This window comes from Xiphophorus hellerii, chromosome 20 (assembly GCF_003331165.1).
Source record: "Xiphophorus hellerii strain 12219 chromosome 20, Xiphophorus_hellerii-4.1, whole genome shotgun sequence".
NCBI lineage: Eukaryota > Metazoa > Chordata > Actinopteri > Cyprinodontiformes > Poeciliidae > Xiphophorus > Xiphophorus hellerii.
This window is the reverse complement of record NC_045691.1, coordinates 32,708,334-32,725,365: the sequence shown is the minus strand read 5'-3', so window position 1 is coordinate 32,725,365 and position 17,032 is coordinate 32,708,334. Positions and strand designations below refer to the sequence as shown.

General features: G+C 39.0%; 1 protein-coding gene across 1 annotated transcript; it reads left to right on the top strand.

Moving 5' to 3' along the window:
• The first annotated feature begins 1,216 nt into the window (after positions 1–1,216).
• Positions 1,217–16,931, top strand: LOC116710722 (carbohydrate sulfotransferase 11-like). Its single transcript, XM_032549907.1, has 3 exons — positions 1,217–1,771; positions 11,814–11,887; positions 15,268–16,931. Exons 1-3 carry the CDS (start codon positions 1,678–1,680, stop codon positions 16,111–16,113), a joined length of 1,014 nt encoding a protein of 337 aa, XP_032405798.1. The 5' UTR covers positions 1,217–1,677; the 3' UTR covers positions 16,114–16,931.
• Positions 16,932–17,032: the final 101 nt, after the last annotated feature.

Genomic DNA, 17,032 nt, shown 5'->3' with positions numbered 1-17,032 from the left:
ATAACACGTGTGAGTGTTTGCAGGGCTGAAGCTTAGTAAAGAACAATAGAAATACCCCGGATGAGGATTTGTTGTGACTTCAAAATAAAAGCATGGAACATTCTTATTGAATGTTTATTTTTTCGCTTTTCCAACTTTTTCAAAGCTTTCCGTAAATGCAATTTATTTTTGTTTCCTAGAAATTGCTTGGTAACTTGTGTTTCAGTTCAAATGGTACATTTCAAAGTAAATCACAAAAAAAATAGTTATAATTAATTAGTTGTTTTTTTATGCAGGACTACTTTTATGTGTTTATAATATTGTTGTTTTTTGCCTAGAATGATGTAATCAATAACTGTATATAAAAGTCTCATTATGGGAATGCATAATGTTCTTTTATTTGCCTAGGTATAACATCTCACCTAATTTAACACAGTTACTGATATAACTTGGAAAACTAGTGGGATTTGACTGTAGTCAGGCAAGCTGCTACTGGCTACACCAGCTAGTAGAATATATTTCACACTTTTTTATTTATTTCATCGTTGAACAATAGTTTGTTTCTGTTATGAATCTGTTTTATAAGATATGACATATATGCACGGCGGACATGTAAATTACATGACATATTCATGTCACATACATTGCCCGTTGGACCGGTCATACTTTAGAACTTTGGGTAAAAATTCAAAGAACTAACAAATATTTTTAAATGTAATTTATATGATAAAAAATCAAGTTGTAGTATTTTTTAATTTTTTTAAAAGAAATAATTGCACTGAATATCTGGAGTGAAAAGTATCAGTAATGTAGTTTTAGATCATTTTTTATAATTATTTTTGCAAACTGTGATTTTTTTTTTTTTTTTACATTTTTCAAAAAAATACCAACATCCCATAAAAAACTGAAACCCTTTGATATCCCCTTGAGATGGTTTTAAGGGGTTATCCTTGAAATAATAAATAACTATATTCATCCTCATTTGAACTTTATTTTAACCTCTAAAAATGGAAATGTGTTTTTTTATAACAAAATTGAAACAATTATTTCTAAAAAATATAAATTATTATTATTTTAATTATTTTATTATTTTTTTTCAAATGGCCAGGACTCGGAGCAAAAAAAAAAAAATCTCTTTGATTTGGGTAGTTTGTTGACCTTATCCGGTCCCTTTCGTGGAAAGCTTTTACTTTGAAAAAAGTGACCGGAAGTCCACCCACTGAGACAACAGCTTGACGACTTACTTTAAGAATAACCGCAAACCTCTGGGTTTTGGGCAGAAAGGGGTTAACTGAACGGTAGGAAAGGCCCGCAGGGTCACATAAAAGCCCTTTAACGGTACCGGGCAGCCGGTGACCTCCACTCGGACGACGCTGGCAGTAATGAAGCCCGCCCGGCTGGTTTTCCAGCAACGCACAGAAACGCCATAGTAACCGTTAAAAAATACCGGAGAACAGCGGACTCTTCGTTTCGCTACCGCTGCCCCCCCACCTTTTTTTCTTCTCCTTTTCTTTTCGTCGCTTTGTCCTCCGGTACGGACATGCAAACATGCGCGAGAAAATAACCAGGGCCGTGAGATGTGAGCGGGCCGGCTCGGTGCTGTTATCGGTAATAAAGTAGGAAGAGGACGGACGCCGGTTGTCGTATGAACCCGGGCAGAAGTCGGCCCAGCTGCTCGGTCGTTTCCACAGACTCAGAATGAGGAAACCCAAAGGGATTCGGATGGTTTCTGCCTTGTGTCTGGGATGTTTCATTGTGGTCATCTTCTACTTTAACAGCAGTCTGAGGCCAGGTGAGCTTTAACACGAATACATAAATAACCCTGCGGTGGGAACAGAAATACTTGTCTGTGTTCCAGTATGTCCGTTTGACATTCATCTTTATCTGGGGTAAAAAGCTCAGTCTGAGCCTGATTCACCAGAATGTGTTGGATCCCAACCAGAGACAAAAGAAGAACACCTTCCACTGAAATCCATTCAGGTGTGGCAAATCCCGTCAGGTTAACTGGAATGATCAATCGTTAAATGTGAAGCAATCATTCCTGTTGACATTAAAACACATTAAAATTCGAACTCATTTACATTTAGGTCATGTTTCTATATTTATATTTTAAAAAATCTTATTTTGTGCTTCAGTGCTCCCTGTTGTGCACATGTGTATTCTGCACATTGAAGCACTAAGTCATTTTCTTAATAATGAAGTCCACTCAGACTTTCTCAATATTTTGTGTTTCTGTTTCCAGATTTCATGCAGTATCTAAAAATGGGATTTTATTACAAGAAGTATAATCTAAATCACACACATATGTGAAGTAGAAGGAATGATGAGATTCACAGTTTTCCTTTTATTATTATTATTATTATTATTATTATTATTATTATTATTATCAATTCTTTGTATAAATAAAAATGTAAAACCATTGGCATATGAATCCAGCCCCCAAATTACTCTGATACTCCTTAATAAAATCCAATGGAACTACTAATCAATCGGAACAGTAAATCCTCTGGAGTGACACACGGTAGCGGCAGCAGCATGCTGCTGGGATGCTTCAGCATAGCGAAGTGGGGCGGAGTTAATGGGTGGAGCTAAATCCAGGAGTGTCCTGATGCAGGTAGAGGCTGAAAGACTTTAGACACCAATCCTAAGAATACAGCCAGAACTCAGAACATTTTCATATATATATATATATACCTGCGACAGACTGGCGACCTGTCCAGGGTGACCCCGCCTCTCGCCTGGAACGATAGCTGGACATAGGCACCAGCACCTCCTGACCCCACTAGGGACAAGGGTGTAGGAAAAATGGATGGATGGATATATATATATAATTTGTGTCTTGAAAAAGAGAACTGTAAGCCTGAACATGACTCTTTGGAGGGGTACTGGTGTGACCAGCAATTTTTCCATGGGGGCCATGGCCCCTCTGGTCTCCCCTTGGGGGCGCCACTGGACAAATAGTGAAATAGTCCAATGGAGTGTAAATTCTTCTTGCAACGCAGCATTTCCCTGCCTGTGTTTACGTTATTGATGATCACCGTGGTTACTCTCTGTTCCTCCTCATCCTCATCCACACAGACTGTGGAATAACAGAGGAATATCTGGTCCCTGCTGTGATGTCACAGAGTGGAGTTATGTGTTGTAATAATTATAGAGCTTTCTTTTTTGTACTGTTTTGTAGTGTTTCCTGAATATGTTTCATCTTAGTGGATTTTAACCAATCAGATGAGCTGCTTCATAGTGCGGGACGTCCTGGTTAGGATTATTTTTGCCTCCAACATTCAACAGCCCAGAGTTCAGTAGTTCATCAGTTTTATAATCTGGACTGAGCAGCAACTGGTTTGAGCGAAACGTCCAACAGTTAGCATCAACAGCTGCTGTGATAGGCCCTCAAGATTATAGTTAACTAAAATAAACAAAATAATAATGACTGAAATTGAGAGAACATTTCCGTTCATTTAAATAAATATTTAAAAAATGGCAATTATTGGTGAAAAGGTATGACTAAATGTGGAACTATATTGTGTGTTTTATAAAGCCATCTAAAACTTGCTGCCAATATAAATATAATATTCTTCATTTTTGTGTTTACACATTTATTTATCAACTTTTCAAACCGATTATTTTATTTTTTATTTTCCCTCCCACAACAGCAGTTTACGTCAGCTGTCTGCAAATTACTGCACTCCGTCCTCATCCTGGTCTGCAAAACGATAACAGAGAAAGTTTGGAGAAAGCAGCAGTGGACCACCAGCTGGTGGTCCAAAAATTACAAATATTTTTTGTATATTATATCTTCTGTTGACTATTTATTATCCCAATTGATGTATACATATTCACAATACTTGAACCTTTTTGAATTCTGCACCTACAAATTGACCAAATTATGAAAAACAAAACTATTTACCATAGCTATTAAAACCTGAACTAAAGTTAAACAGTGTTAATAGCAAACCCTCTCTAAAAACTCATTTAAACAAACAAAATAATCACAATGAAATAAAACTAAACTATAATGAAAAACCCCAAACTGTTCTAATTGGAACATGAAGTTATGCCGTTACTATTAGTTATCTAATAATAATGAAGTAACACATTGTCAAAGATCAATAAACTTTCAATTCTAATGAACATTTAAAACTGAAACTGGAAGACATTTTAAATATCCAAAGAAATAAACAAGCAACATAAACAACAAATAAATTGATGAAGTTTCTGTAAACAAAATTGTCCTTCAGACAAAAACACCAGACTGAAGCCTGGAGAGAAAAGGGAAAAAATCACACTAATGGAAATTATTGAGCTTGTTTTAATTTTTCATAAGATTAGACTTCATGAGACCGTTACCAACATGTGAAAGTTGTGCTGCTGTAGGCCGATATTCCGGTTGGAATCTTTGTGTGTTTTAAAAAAAAGCGATGAATTGCATTCAGTTTTTAACACGTTAAAATCCATGTAAATAATGAATCGGGTTGAACGTGTCAGTGAAGGGATGAATAAGTAAAGTGGAGTTTTCTGCTGACTGTCCCTCCTCACCTGCTGCTCTCCTGCCTCGTGTCTCGGATCCGTTCTGGAGCGTCTGCATGAATGAAGCCGTGTGCAGAACGGTGGAAGACTCTGGTATTTCTGCTTTCATGCACTTCAAATGCACTTGGAAAGCAGCATGTTTTTGACAGATTAATACCGCCTGCTGGCTTTCAGTCTGAATAAATTGATTTCAGAAATAAGCATGAGCAATTCATCCATATTTGGAACAACTGAACAGTTCTTTTCTGCTCCATGTGGAGTAAAGGTCAGGCTGTTTGTCTAAACTCTACATGGAGCAGCAAGACGCTCAGTAAACAGAGGAATGCTCGGGTTGCACTTATTATAGGATTGTAGTTTTTTATGTACCTTGGCACTCTGAACCCACAACACTAAGCCACGGACTCAGTGCGGCTTTACAGTGCATGTACTGCAGATGTGAGCATTGGTCCACTTTAGTCCAAGAGAAAAGTGGAAATGTTCCAAGAAACACCCTGCTAATTCAATTCACAAATGCTTTATTTATGCCAAAGAGAAATTAAATGTTGTCATAACTCATATGGTGTGTAAGCGGTCTGTGTGGAGGTTGATGCTGTAGGCAGGAAGTGTCTCCAGTAGCAGTCAGTTTTGCAGTGAATCTGAAGAGGCCTCTGACTGAAGACAGGTGCTGTATTAGTCTCACAAGCCTGTTGCAATGAGCAGGAAATCTTTAATTGAGAGAGAAATTAAAATGAGCTCAATAATTTCCATTTGGATGATTCATATTTTTTGGAGGAGGATTTTTTGTTAGACTTCATAATCCTGTTTATCTATTTATTTCGGTTGCATCTGGTTTCTGTTTTATGTATTGTATTTGGTTTCTGTGTGTTTTTTCTTAGAATATTTAGAATATATTCCAGTTCCAGTGTTGAGAGTTTGTACAAAATGAGTTTATCAAACTTGTACTATTATGCCATTTTAAATATTACTTAAAAATGTCTCAAAGCAACCATTCTCAACTGATAAATCAATAACAATGTGTTGCAGTAAATATGTGATCAATATCAATAGATAATAAGTCCAATAAACAGTTCAATAATTTCACTGAACTCTGAACCGGAGCTGCACAGCATTCTGGGGGATGTAGGCAGAGGAAACCTGTCACAGCTGGCTAAACAAGGTCGATGGCATCAACTAGCTCACTCTTCAGTTACCTAGCAACAACCTCTTGAGTAGCTTGCGCAGCAGCAGTTTCAGGTTTCTCCACCATGTCTCATAACTGCTTAAAAATGAACAAAAACATTGTGGAGAGAAACCTAGATAAACAGGAAATGACACGTCACCAGTTGGACAATAATTCAGATATTTAAATAAAAAGCTAATCAATGTCACGATACATTTTCGGCCACATGGTCCAGTGATATTACCAGAGATTAAAAGCCTAAACATGCAATTCCCCAACTCCAACACCAAAAAGAAGAAACGAGCAGAGACCTTCTGCTCCAGCAGGCTGCCTCCATTTGGCTCATTTCTAGACAGACATTCTGTTAAGGCTTTACTGGCTTTAACAGGTGACCTGATAGAAACCAACAGCCAGACAGCCTTGCTGACAGCAGCTCTTCTGTGTAGATGCTGTTACTGAATCCATAAGGTCAGTCTCAGTGAGGAGTTTTACAGTTATTTTCACTTGGGCACAAAAACGTTTCGGTGTGAACCAGGCTTTAGTCGCCCTAGTGGCAGAATCCTCAACGCTTCAACATTTGCCTTTCACTTTATTACTGCAATTGTTCTCAGAATGTAAAGATCCGTTTTGCTTTCTCTCACACAGTGTGGCGTCTCCACTGCTCTTTATATAAATAATCCATAACCAGTCCAGGCATTGTTTAGAATGATGTTTTTATGTTAAAGATAAATATGAACCAGTTTACGTTTTATTGGCAGCTCAAAGCTTTAGAGGGCTTCCTGTGGCTGCATGCACTTGTCTTGAATTATGTTATATTTCTCTCCATTGCCAGAGTTTTCCTCTTACATGATCCTGGAAGCAGGACTGATGTTTATGTCAGTGGTAACACTGCAGATCCAGATGTGGAGTGACGCCTCTCATGTAGTTTGTTCTAGAGGTTTAATTAGCAGCAGATGGAGGCTGCAGCTGGAGGTGTAGAGGAGGACTGGTCTCCCTCCTCAGCCTGTCTGATGACGGCTGCAAGGTTATTATACAAGCAGTCCTCTGGTTCCTCTGAATCTGATCAGGATCATCTGTTTTGAAAGCTGTTATTGTCAAATGATTTGCAGGTTTGCCCTGTAGCAGATGAAACTACTCATGGTGTTATTCAGAACCCATCAAAACGAGCTGCACGGATTACATTTTCCTTTAGCTAACCTCTCTCCACATGGGAACATGGACCACCTGGACCTGTTAGAGATGACAGTTTGTTTCGGAGCACACTATACCTGACAGACTCTTCTTTGCGTGATGATGCAATGGTTTGGTCGACGGTCTAATCAGGAGAGGAGTAAAGAAGAATAATAAAGTTGGTTTCTCAGCAATATTTGTGACCCTGCCGTCCCCAAGAGATGGAGTTATGCAACTGAGAAAAACAAGAAAAATCCTCCCACACTTTGTTTTCTTTCAAACAAATAATTTTTCTCTGCTTACGTTGGGGCTCAACGGTTTTCTCATCTGCTGTGCGTTTGGCACCACGATCACCAACGTCCAGGCTGTGCACAGATGTCTGCAAAAATATAACAAAAGCAGATGCAAAATTGACATCACGCACGCTGTTGCAAATATATATTTGCCCGTTTGTAAAACAAACAAAAAAAACCTACTTACGAGGTTCTAGAGAAGCCTGAAGTGTATGGACGCACTAATTAAATCATGTTTTTGTTGGTTGGGGAAAAGTTCCACGTTTAGACGAGACACCTCGACAACCACAGCGGTGTAGCTCTTATGCCAGGCCACTGTATGGCGCTGTGATCTTAGCATGTCAATGCGTTTTTGGCCCTTGGCTTTTACTTTCCCTTTTTAATGTAATTATATTTTAAATATCTTTAAGAATAAAATTGGACCAAAGTCAGATTCCCTGTTTGTCTGCACAAACCTGATGACTGAAGCTGATTCTGCTTCCTAGAGTTAACTCCTTCTGACACGGCCTCCATGTTTTATTCTGAAAAGTTCCCTTCAGAAATGCTTTTCTTTATTAATCAATCAATCAATCAATGAAATTTTATTTGTATAGCACATTTCAGCAGCAAGGCATTTCAAAGTGCTTTACATCATAACAAACACAAAAACACAAAGTCAAGTAACATAGAATCAACAATCAAAACATGACATTAAGTCAATGCCATCGTTAAATTTGTAATTGATTACGTATCAAATACAACTCTAAACAGGTGGGTTTTTAGTCGAGTCAGTGTTTCAGCTGTTTTACAGTTTTCTGGAAGTTTGTTCCAGATTTATGGTGCAGAGAAGCTGAATGCTGCTTCTCCTCGATTGGTTCTGGTTCTGGGGATGCAGAGCAGACCCAGAACCAGAAGACCTATTACCTCTTACAATTCACACTGTGTGGCTCAAAGTAACACTTCTGGATTTAAAAGCGTATTTGACATTATTTTGACTTCTTCCCGTTTTTCCACTGGAGCTCCTGGCCCCCAAAACGCCACCGCCGGCTTTAAGTGCAGCTATCACTTCGCTAGCTTACAGCTTACTGCTTACAGATATATTATAGCTGTGTCCGAATTCAGGGTCTGCTAATGTGTATCAAGCTTCAGTATAACCAAAAGTCTTTATTAGCCAGCTCTGTCATCACAAAATTCAAAAAAGACTTCCCTTTTCACTTCAAAATAAGAGCCTCTAACATGGACGCAACATGGTGTTGATGTATTTCTTATCAGTCTCCTAATGAAGGCTTCATTAATTCACCGTTTGTCATGTGTTCATAGTATTTAGAGTTAGTGAGAAAGACTTGACTGGTGATTTTTACTGTTGAGTTTTTGTCCAGTACTGGTCTGGCTCCACACTTACATCATTTCTACGCTTTTTGACAGGACAAGAAAGATTTACTCTCATTTTTCACATAAAAGGATGAGGCTTTTACTTTTCTTTTTTACAGCATTTCTAGCAAAGTGACTCCTTGGCATTAGAAGCTGAAGGGGGATGAGAGGGCTGCGGAGGCTGTTTCCCCAGTGGGATTCAAACAGAGCTCCGTTCATAGCCAAGACAGGACGAACATACATGGGCCTTCCTGCGTTTTGCATTTCCTGCGCTGTGGTTGTGTGACTAGCGGAGCAGCAGGATTTTCACACTAGACCAGGTGAAACCAGAATGTTTCAAATGGAAAAGTTCCAAAGCGGGATCGATCAGCGTCTTTAGCCGAGCTTTAGTGAACAATTCAGTTCTCTCCCTCTCTGTGTTTTTTTAGATGAATATATATTTTTTAAACATTTCCACAATTCCATATTGCAGTGATTTGCTCCTGTAGAATAATTAGCTAACTTAATGTACTGATATTTTCGCCAGAGAGCCACTCAGATTTCCCATGATGCTGCATTTGCAGGGAGATGATGTCACACAATGTGTGCTTTAAATGTGTGTCATCTCAGCTTGTTGCTGAAGCTCACTGTCTGCCAGGTGTTAGTCATTTCCTAAACCCAGGCAGACATTACCTTTGCTCACTGGCCTTTAAACGGAGGAGGAGAAAAACGTGACTTTGGATGTTTTTATGCGTGAAATGTGGATCTGAGTCAGCAGATAAATCTTCTCTCTATTCTCTGCTGATGCGATTCTTCTTGAGGAAAAACAAAAAATCTAAAGCTTAGCTAGGTGGAAAATAAGCGTTATCCTTGTATTTGAGTTATAAGCCAATGTAGAGTTGTTTCTGACATAGCAATGGCCTGGGAGTAATATCGAGTCACTTTATAGTATTTCCACACTCCTTCCTCAGAAACTGCAGCTATCTGCACAATCTGTTCCAGAAGCACAATCGGTACCATCAGCTAATTTATGCTAGTGCTAACAGAAATACTTCCAGGAAGGAAATTTTTATTTCTTTTTTTTTGTATGTCATTGTAATGGTAAAAAGTAGTGTATGATTTAAAAAGAATAACAAGAAATAAAAACAGAAACAGTTTAACCGCAAGTAAATGTATAAGTGTATAAGTAAGTATATAGAGTAGCTGGTGTACAATAATCAAACATGAGGAAAGATTATTTATAAAAACATCAACACCTTCCAGCCTCACTGCACAGAGTTAAAGCTCCATGGATTTTTAACACAGGATTAAACTATACTAAAGGTTGTGACTTTTCTGAGAATGGGCATTAGGAAAATGTAAAGTTTAAAGCATTGAATGTTGTTGCGTCCAGATGTGGGTCAGTGTAAAATCCTCTCCATGTTCTAATCTAAAATGTTTTCATTAGCTTTTATGATCAGCATTACAGAATTAAAGACTTGAAATGATCCGAGTTTCATTTAGTGAACTGAGTTACTGAGATACATGAACTTTTTAATAAAATTCTGACTTATTGAGTAGGACTGCATGTAGATCATGTAAAGAGACAGACATTTATAAAATTCTTATATATGTAGACTACATCAATTTTTGTCTTTTAGATTTTTTTTTGACACATTACATTTTAAAATTTAAAATGCTATGTCTGCCCTTCGTACTCCCAGTACAGTAGGACATTACATTTTTACAGTGTTCTCCTCCAGTGTGTGTGCTGTGTGTGTGGCGCCCTGGGCTCTCCAGAGCACACCCAGTGAGCAACATGTGAAACGGCTGCAGCCAGTCCTCTGGGAGAGCCATGAACTGCCAGCTCTGCTGCTTCATCTTTTTCTAAAATGATATTAATTTATAATAATCCACTCATAAGTGGAGCAGTCTCTGGTCTGTTTCCAGATGTTAATATAACATGCAGAGGAAAATAATTTTATGCTGCTGTTTATGGACCACATGTGTTTATAACTCCTATTACTGAGTGGATATTAATGAGAAATAAAATGCTGAATTGAATATTAGGTCAGTGTTAAGGAGCCACATTTTAAATGAACTCAGAACTTAGATTAAAAAAAACTTGAATAAAGGTTCATTTTTATGTTAGTGGATACATTTATAATATTTAGTATAAAATGTTTAAGGGTTGATTCTAGTGAAATGGATAATTGAAATAATAATTTTAAAAAAACTTTTAAAAAGTGAATGTACTGTATGTTTGGTTGTTTTTGATCCAAAATAGAGAAATCCTTCTTTAAACTTTCTCGCTTTTTACATTGTTAGCATGTTAGCTGTAGCTTACAGTTCTGGTAAAAATACAATAACACAACAGCAAATGACAGACCCAAGGCCCATATCACCAATCCATGCTTCATATTTCCCTTTTTAATTCATCCATCATATTTGTGAAATTGAATGTGAAACGGGGTTAACCACTAAATCAGTGCACAGTATTTTTGGAAGATGGGAATGATTTAAAAAAGGATCTTAAATTTAAGGGTGCACTGATTGAATTTTTCTGGCCAATCTTTAAAAGGTCTGACCTGCTGATTCTGATTTTTTTTTTTTTAATTTTGTCTGAAAAGTCACTAAATATGGCAACAAAGTCACTAGGTTGGCAACACTGGGCTGACTATTGCTACCTACACACTAAGATGGGCTTTACATGGAAGTATCTGTCACCTGCAGCTCACACAGAATGAAGTAACCAGGCCGATTTGTTGGTGTCTGTTGCTTAAAATGAGAGGATTTTGTAGAACAGATTTCTCTCGTTGCCCTTCATGAGTTTTGCCGTTATTCCCAGAACCTCCGGGCTTTGAAAGTCTTACAAAGTCATTCTAATGCAGGTCTTTTTACGTTTTCGGAGATGTTCTGTGGTTACTGCTAGCTGTTTGGGCAGTTAGATGTTACAGATTGTTGCACTAATCCAGCAAAGCAAATATATGTTTCACAAAGTGTGAAGCGACTGTTCATCAGTGTAACGTCTGTCCTCTGATAACACAGATTCACTGCATTTGCTTGAAGTGTGGTTGTGTGAAATGGTGTGTGTGTGTCTGAGCCTGTGAGGCAAAACGATGCCGACCTGAAGGCTCAGACTGACCCTCATCACCCTGAGCCTCCCTGTTAGGTTAGCTTTACACTCAGCCGGCCGCTTTATTCATTCTTAAACTACAGACTTTTTATCCTCGTTGTTTGTTGACATGTTGTGATGCTATAGCATTATTGTCTGCGATTCCCATCCCTTTAAATATGCCAACGCCTAGTAATGTCTAGTGTGTGCGAGTGTGTGTTTTGTGACATGAACATTGTCACTGATGTGTTTTGTTCTTCAGAACATTTGTCGGAGCGGAGCAGTGGGCAGAAAACCCGGAGGAGCCCCCTGCAGAGCCTCTATGAGGGGGAACAGGTCAGTGGTGTGGGAACACGTTCCCTTCTTTCAGAAACCTGAATGCTGTTTTGTTTTTGTTTGCTTCTTTATTTTGGGGCAGCGTTAAAAGCCCCTTTGATTTTTGTGTCTTGTAGTCAAATTGCACTGCTTCAGACGTTTTGTGCCTTAAAGATGCGACTTTGCAGATCAACTGCATTTTGTTATATTTGTTTAAGAAAGAAGAACCACTTCCTTCTCTTGCAGTTATTGTTAAAACATTTTACAACTACATAAGTCGCAGAATATAATAAGTTATTCTCTTAATGTATATTTTTCATTTATTGATCTAGTTAACACCTCTCAGTTTATTATTGTTCAGAATGTGCTCAGAAATAGTTTTTTGAGCGCATAAACCTTGTCTTTGAATTTGAAAGTTATCAATATTTTTCCATTTTTAAAAGCAGAAAGCATCACCAGACGATGAGACCTTTAGATATTCTATTTTATCACCTGCTTTTTATTCTTTGCTGCCTTCGTTGTCAGTTGTGTTTCATTTTCGTCTGGTTGTGTTGGTTGTACGCTGAGATCTCACACCCATCCACTCTTTCAGATTTGAAATGCTTTGTGTAAAAACACAGCAGCTGTTCCCAGTTAAGTCTTTCTGCGCGGAGAAGGAAGGTTTAATTTTCATAAAACAAACAAGCTCCAGCAGGTTCCCCTTAAATTTAACTGCTAGTAATATTTTCTTCATTTTCTTTCCTCCTGAGGTCTTAACTCCTGATAGAAAAACTTGCTAATCTCTCAGGATGGAAATTATGAGGTAAACTATTGGCCAGACACACTTATATTTGAGTTTGTCCCAACTCAACCGTGTGCAGCTCTTAAAACTTAGAGATTTGGGCAAAATTAGCTATAAATATTGTAGAGTAAATACTTAAAGTGGGGAAAGTTGGTGTTTAACTAACCACCAATTTTTCAAGTTTCCCCTTCTGAAGAATGGAGAGATCTTGGCCTCATAGAATCTGAGCTCGTAGTGACGGACATTTTAAGACATTTCTTAGAACTTATTGCATTTTACAATTTTTCCTTGAATTTTAAATCAGTAAGATAAAAGTTAAAGAGATGGGCAGATCGATCCGATATATCGATAACATATCGGTATTGGTATCTTGAAATTTCATCTTATTTTAGTATTGTAGTTTCTCAATTCTACCCAAAAACAGATTTTTGTTTTGCTCTCAAATTATATTTTTTGCACTTTAAGAAAAATATGCACATGAATTTGCTTCATTTTTTATTATTATTTTTGTTTATCTTGTATTTTGTAGACATCTATAAACTTTGTCCAAATTCTGTTCTAGATTTTAATAAAATGTTTCTAAGAAAAAAAAAACACAAAATCACTTAGAGGTCAGCAGTATGACGATATAAAAACCTACAGTACATAATTAAAGGTTTTGATTATTGGTATCAGTATTGATGCTATTGGCCTACATTTACTTGGTATTGGATAGACAGCAAAAGATTTAGTATTGCTCTCCTGTCTAGTGCAGGGCATTCTGGGTAAAATACAACCAAAACCAACCTGCGTGTCCAGTGCTAGCAGAAGGAACGACTCGAGGTTTTTTACCAAAGACAAAAGAGAAATCCTACAACCACTAAAATCTGACGCCACTCCATTTTTGTTTACATAAAGGAGAAGGAAGATTCCAAAAATGGAGCAATAAAGTCAGAATAAGAGGAATGATTAAGACATTTTATGGTCAGCAATGATGTGGCCGGAGTCACCATGTGATTGTTTACAGCACATGAACATTTCCTGTAAGCTTCATAGTGTAGCTGGCCCATTGTTATTTAAAATGTCTTCCAGTTTCAGTTTATTAAAATTTTAAATGTATTGACCTTTGAGAGGATGTTCTTGCATTATGATGTCATTACCATTATATTACTTGAAAATGGTCTCAAAACAAGATCATCGTTTACCGCAATAACTTTTGGGACAATTTATCTTCCAGCAACAATTGTTAAGGTAACAGGCCTTGATGCATTTGGTTCACCTGAAAACCAAACCCTTTGTGTTAACCCTCAGCTGCCGTACCAAGGCTGTCTCCCAAGGACATGTTTGTCTTGGACGGTCCTAGTTGCTATTAATGTCCCCTCATTGTCCACATGGACAGACTTAAAGGTGAGGTCTAGGTTTACGTGAGAGTACAGGCCAGGTTCTGCTGCTCAGAGCGTAGCCCCTCAGTGTTTCCTGGATGTTCCAGTGTCTGTCGGCAGACACAGAGACCCAGTCATCGGATTGGGCACAGAGTCAGACTCTGAGCTCTGGGGCTGTGGCCACTGCAGTGCCAAGCCAGCCCGAGTAAATAAAAAGAGTAAATAAGACATTTGTGCCAGTAGGAGAACAGAATGAACTAGATGACCCCTGGTTTTACCAGGTAGCTGCACGTTCCAGCGGCCGTGAGACCACCCTCTGTGGAGTCAGAGCTTCACTCACCATGGAGAAGTGAAGTCCTCATGACATGCAGAGTATGTCATGAGGACAGAGTATGAGGACTCTGTCATGTATGGATGCATACATCTATGTATGCATCCATACAGATGCAAGACTGTATGTCCTGCATCTGATTTAATGAGGAGTGTGTCTTCCATTACAATACACTGCAAAAGAGGTTTTTACCCATCCACTATAATCTTCAATATACAGTGCATCCAGAAAGTATTCACAGCACTTTACTTTTTCCACATTTTGTTATGTTACAGCCTTTTTTCAAATAGTCTTAATTAATAATTCGCCTCAGAATTGTCTACCTGAGGGACAAGGCCAAAGTCCAGACTTGAACCTGCCTAAGGTTTCTAGGGACGGGTGTTGTGAATTAGCTGTGGCTCTGAACATTGTGATGCAGGCATCAGATTGTCTTGAGCCATGTTTCTAGTTTCTGTCCCTATCAAATAAACTGTAAAAAAGAGGTAAATAAAAAAAGAAAGTGGAGCGAAGTTGGTGACATCATATTGAAAAAGACTTGAGACTGGAATTGCTGCCAAAGGAGGGATCAACAAAGTATTTATCAAAGGCTGTGAATATTGATGTAAATGTGATTTCTTGATTTTAAATTTGCAAAATTCTCAAAACCCTTTTCCACATTGTCATAATGGGAGATATGTGTGTAAATTGTTGAGGAAAGAGATTCATTTAGTGGAATCTGGAATAAGTTTTTTCAGACGGGTTGTGTATTGAGAGCGCAACACCAAGTCATGCATATAACCATCTGATATGTGTGATATGCATTTATCAAAAGTCAAATATCATGAATGTATTTACAAGGTGTGCTACTTTTCTGTCCAAAAACATTTCTGAAACCATCCCAACCTGAACCAAACTAAACTCTCTGCTCTTGGTTTTCTTTCCCCAACAGGTGGAGTCTGCTGTGGCGGCGGTCCATCAGGGTCGCCGGGAGCTGCTGGAGGAGGCCTGTCACTCCTACACCCGCAAACGCAGAGTCCTCGTTCCCGAAGACCTGAAGCACATTATTGTGGACGACCAGCACGGCCTACTGTACTGCTACGTGCCCAAAGTAGCCTGCACCAACTGGAAGAGGGTGCTCATGGTTCTGACGGGAGTCTCCGGTGACCACAAAGACCCGCTAGCCATCCCTGCCAATGAGGCCCACGTCCCGGGAAACCTCCGGACTCTGTCCGAGTACTCCACCCCCCAGATCAACCAGCGCCTGCGCTCCTACTTGAAGTTCATTTTTGTGCGTGAGCCATTCGAGCGGCTGGTCTCTGCTTACCGCAACAAATTCACTCGAAGCTACAATACAGCTTTCCACAAACGATACGGCACAAAGATCGTCCGCCGGCACAGGCCAGACCCTCGGCCAGAAGCCCTGGAGAAAGGGGACGATGTCTCCTTTGAGGAGTTTGTGTATTACCTCGTGGACCCCGCGACCCAGCGGGAAGAGCCCTTCAACGAACACTGGGAGCGGGTGCACTCGCTGTGCCACCCCTGCCTCATCCACTACGACATAGTGGGGAAGTACGAGACGCTGGAGCAGGACTCCCGCTACGTGCTGCAGCTAGCCAGGGCGGACCAGAAGGTCCGCTTTCCCGCCTCGTCCAAAAGCACCAGGACTACCGGAGATATGGCAGCCGACTTCTTCCAGAACATCAGCCCCTTCTACCAGAAAAAGCTCTACAATCTGTATCGCATGGACTTCCTGCTCTTCAACTACTCCGTGCCAGCCTACCTCAAGTTCAGATGAGGCCGGGGCGTCTTTCAGACACAAACTTATGGATCTGCTTCTCTTTCTGCTTTTAATGGAAAAACATGACATTTTCATATCTGAGCAGGTGAGAAAAACAAACGTTGGCGAGGACATCCCATGAGGAGATGGGAGTTTCTGACTCATGAGGCAAATGAGATTTTATGGAAGACGTGGAGTTAACAGTTAGTCACTGGCTCTGAATGTGTGAAATGCTGTTCAAGTTTTGGTTTTCTGCTGTTTCAAAGGTGAATTTGCACAACAGGTGATCTCTCCGGAGCAGTGGTGTCCACACTTTTTGCCATGTGGGCCAAAATTGTAAAGCGGAAAGTATCCATTTGCCACACAAACTTACTTTTTTTAACAAAATGCTAGATCAAATTTCATTGTTCTGTTTTAGGTTTTTTGCTCAACAATGAACTATAGATGGAATGTAACTGGTCTTAAAATGGATCTCTAATTCATGTAAGTCTAAGTTATACTCACTTTTGCCACCCATTTGTTTGCAAACGTTTCCAGTGTTTGGACAGCGCTGCTCTAGAGGCTGCAGGAGGAGAATGAATTGTATCCAGATCGTGTGTGGACAGCGAATGTCTCCAGACATGTGCCTTGGATCGTGGGCCTTCACTTTGTCCCTTGGCAACAAAGACAGCTTTTCTAACTGTGACTATTGTTCTGGGGTTTTTTTTACTGTAGGAAAAGATTTTTTTGTGTAACTATTATTTTAATTTATTATTTCTAGCTCTTAAAAAAAAAAAAAAAGCCAAACCAAACTAGATACATGTTCTTCCATGTCTTTCAAATAAATGCATTTTCACCAAAATGGTCCCATGTGTTTTATTTAACTGAACAAATTGTTTTGTTTCTTAATTTTACAAATGCAGAAGTTCTACAAATTCAACCAGGCCTGTTTTCTTCT

Excerpts from the sequence above, each read along its gene's own strand:
- LOC116710722 (XM_032549907.1), top strand. The coding sequence starts at position 1,678 with ATGAGGAAACCCAAAGGGATTCGGATGGTTTCTGCCTTGTGTCTGGGA. Across the intron at positions 1,772-11,813 it reads TAACAGCAGTCTGAGGCCAG|AACATTTGTCGGAGCGGAGC; the intron begins GTGAGCTTTAAC and ends TTTGTTCTTCAG. Across the intron at positions 11,888-15,267 it reads GCCTCTATGAGGGGGAACAG|GTGGAGTCTGCTGTGGCGGC; the intron begins GTCAGTGGTGTG and ends TTTCCCCAACAG.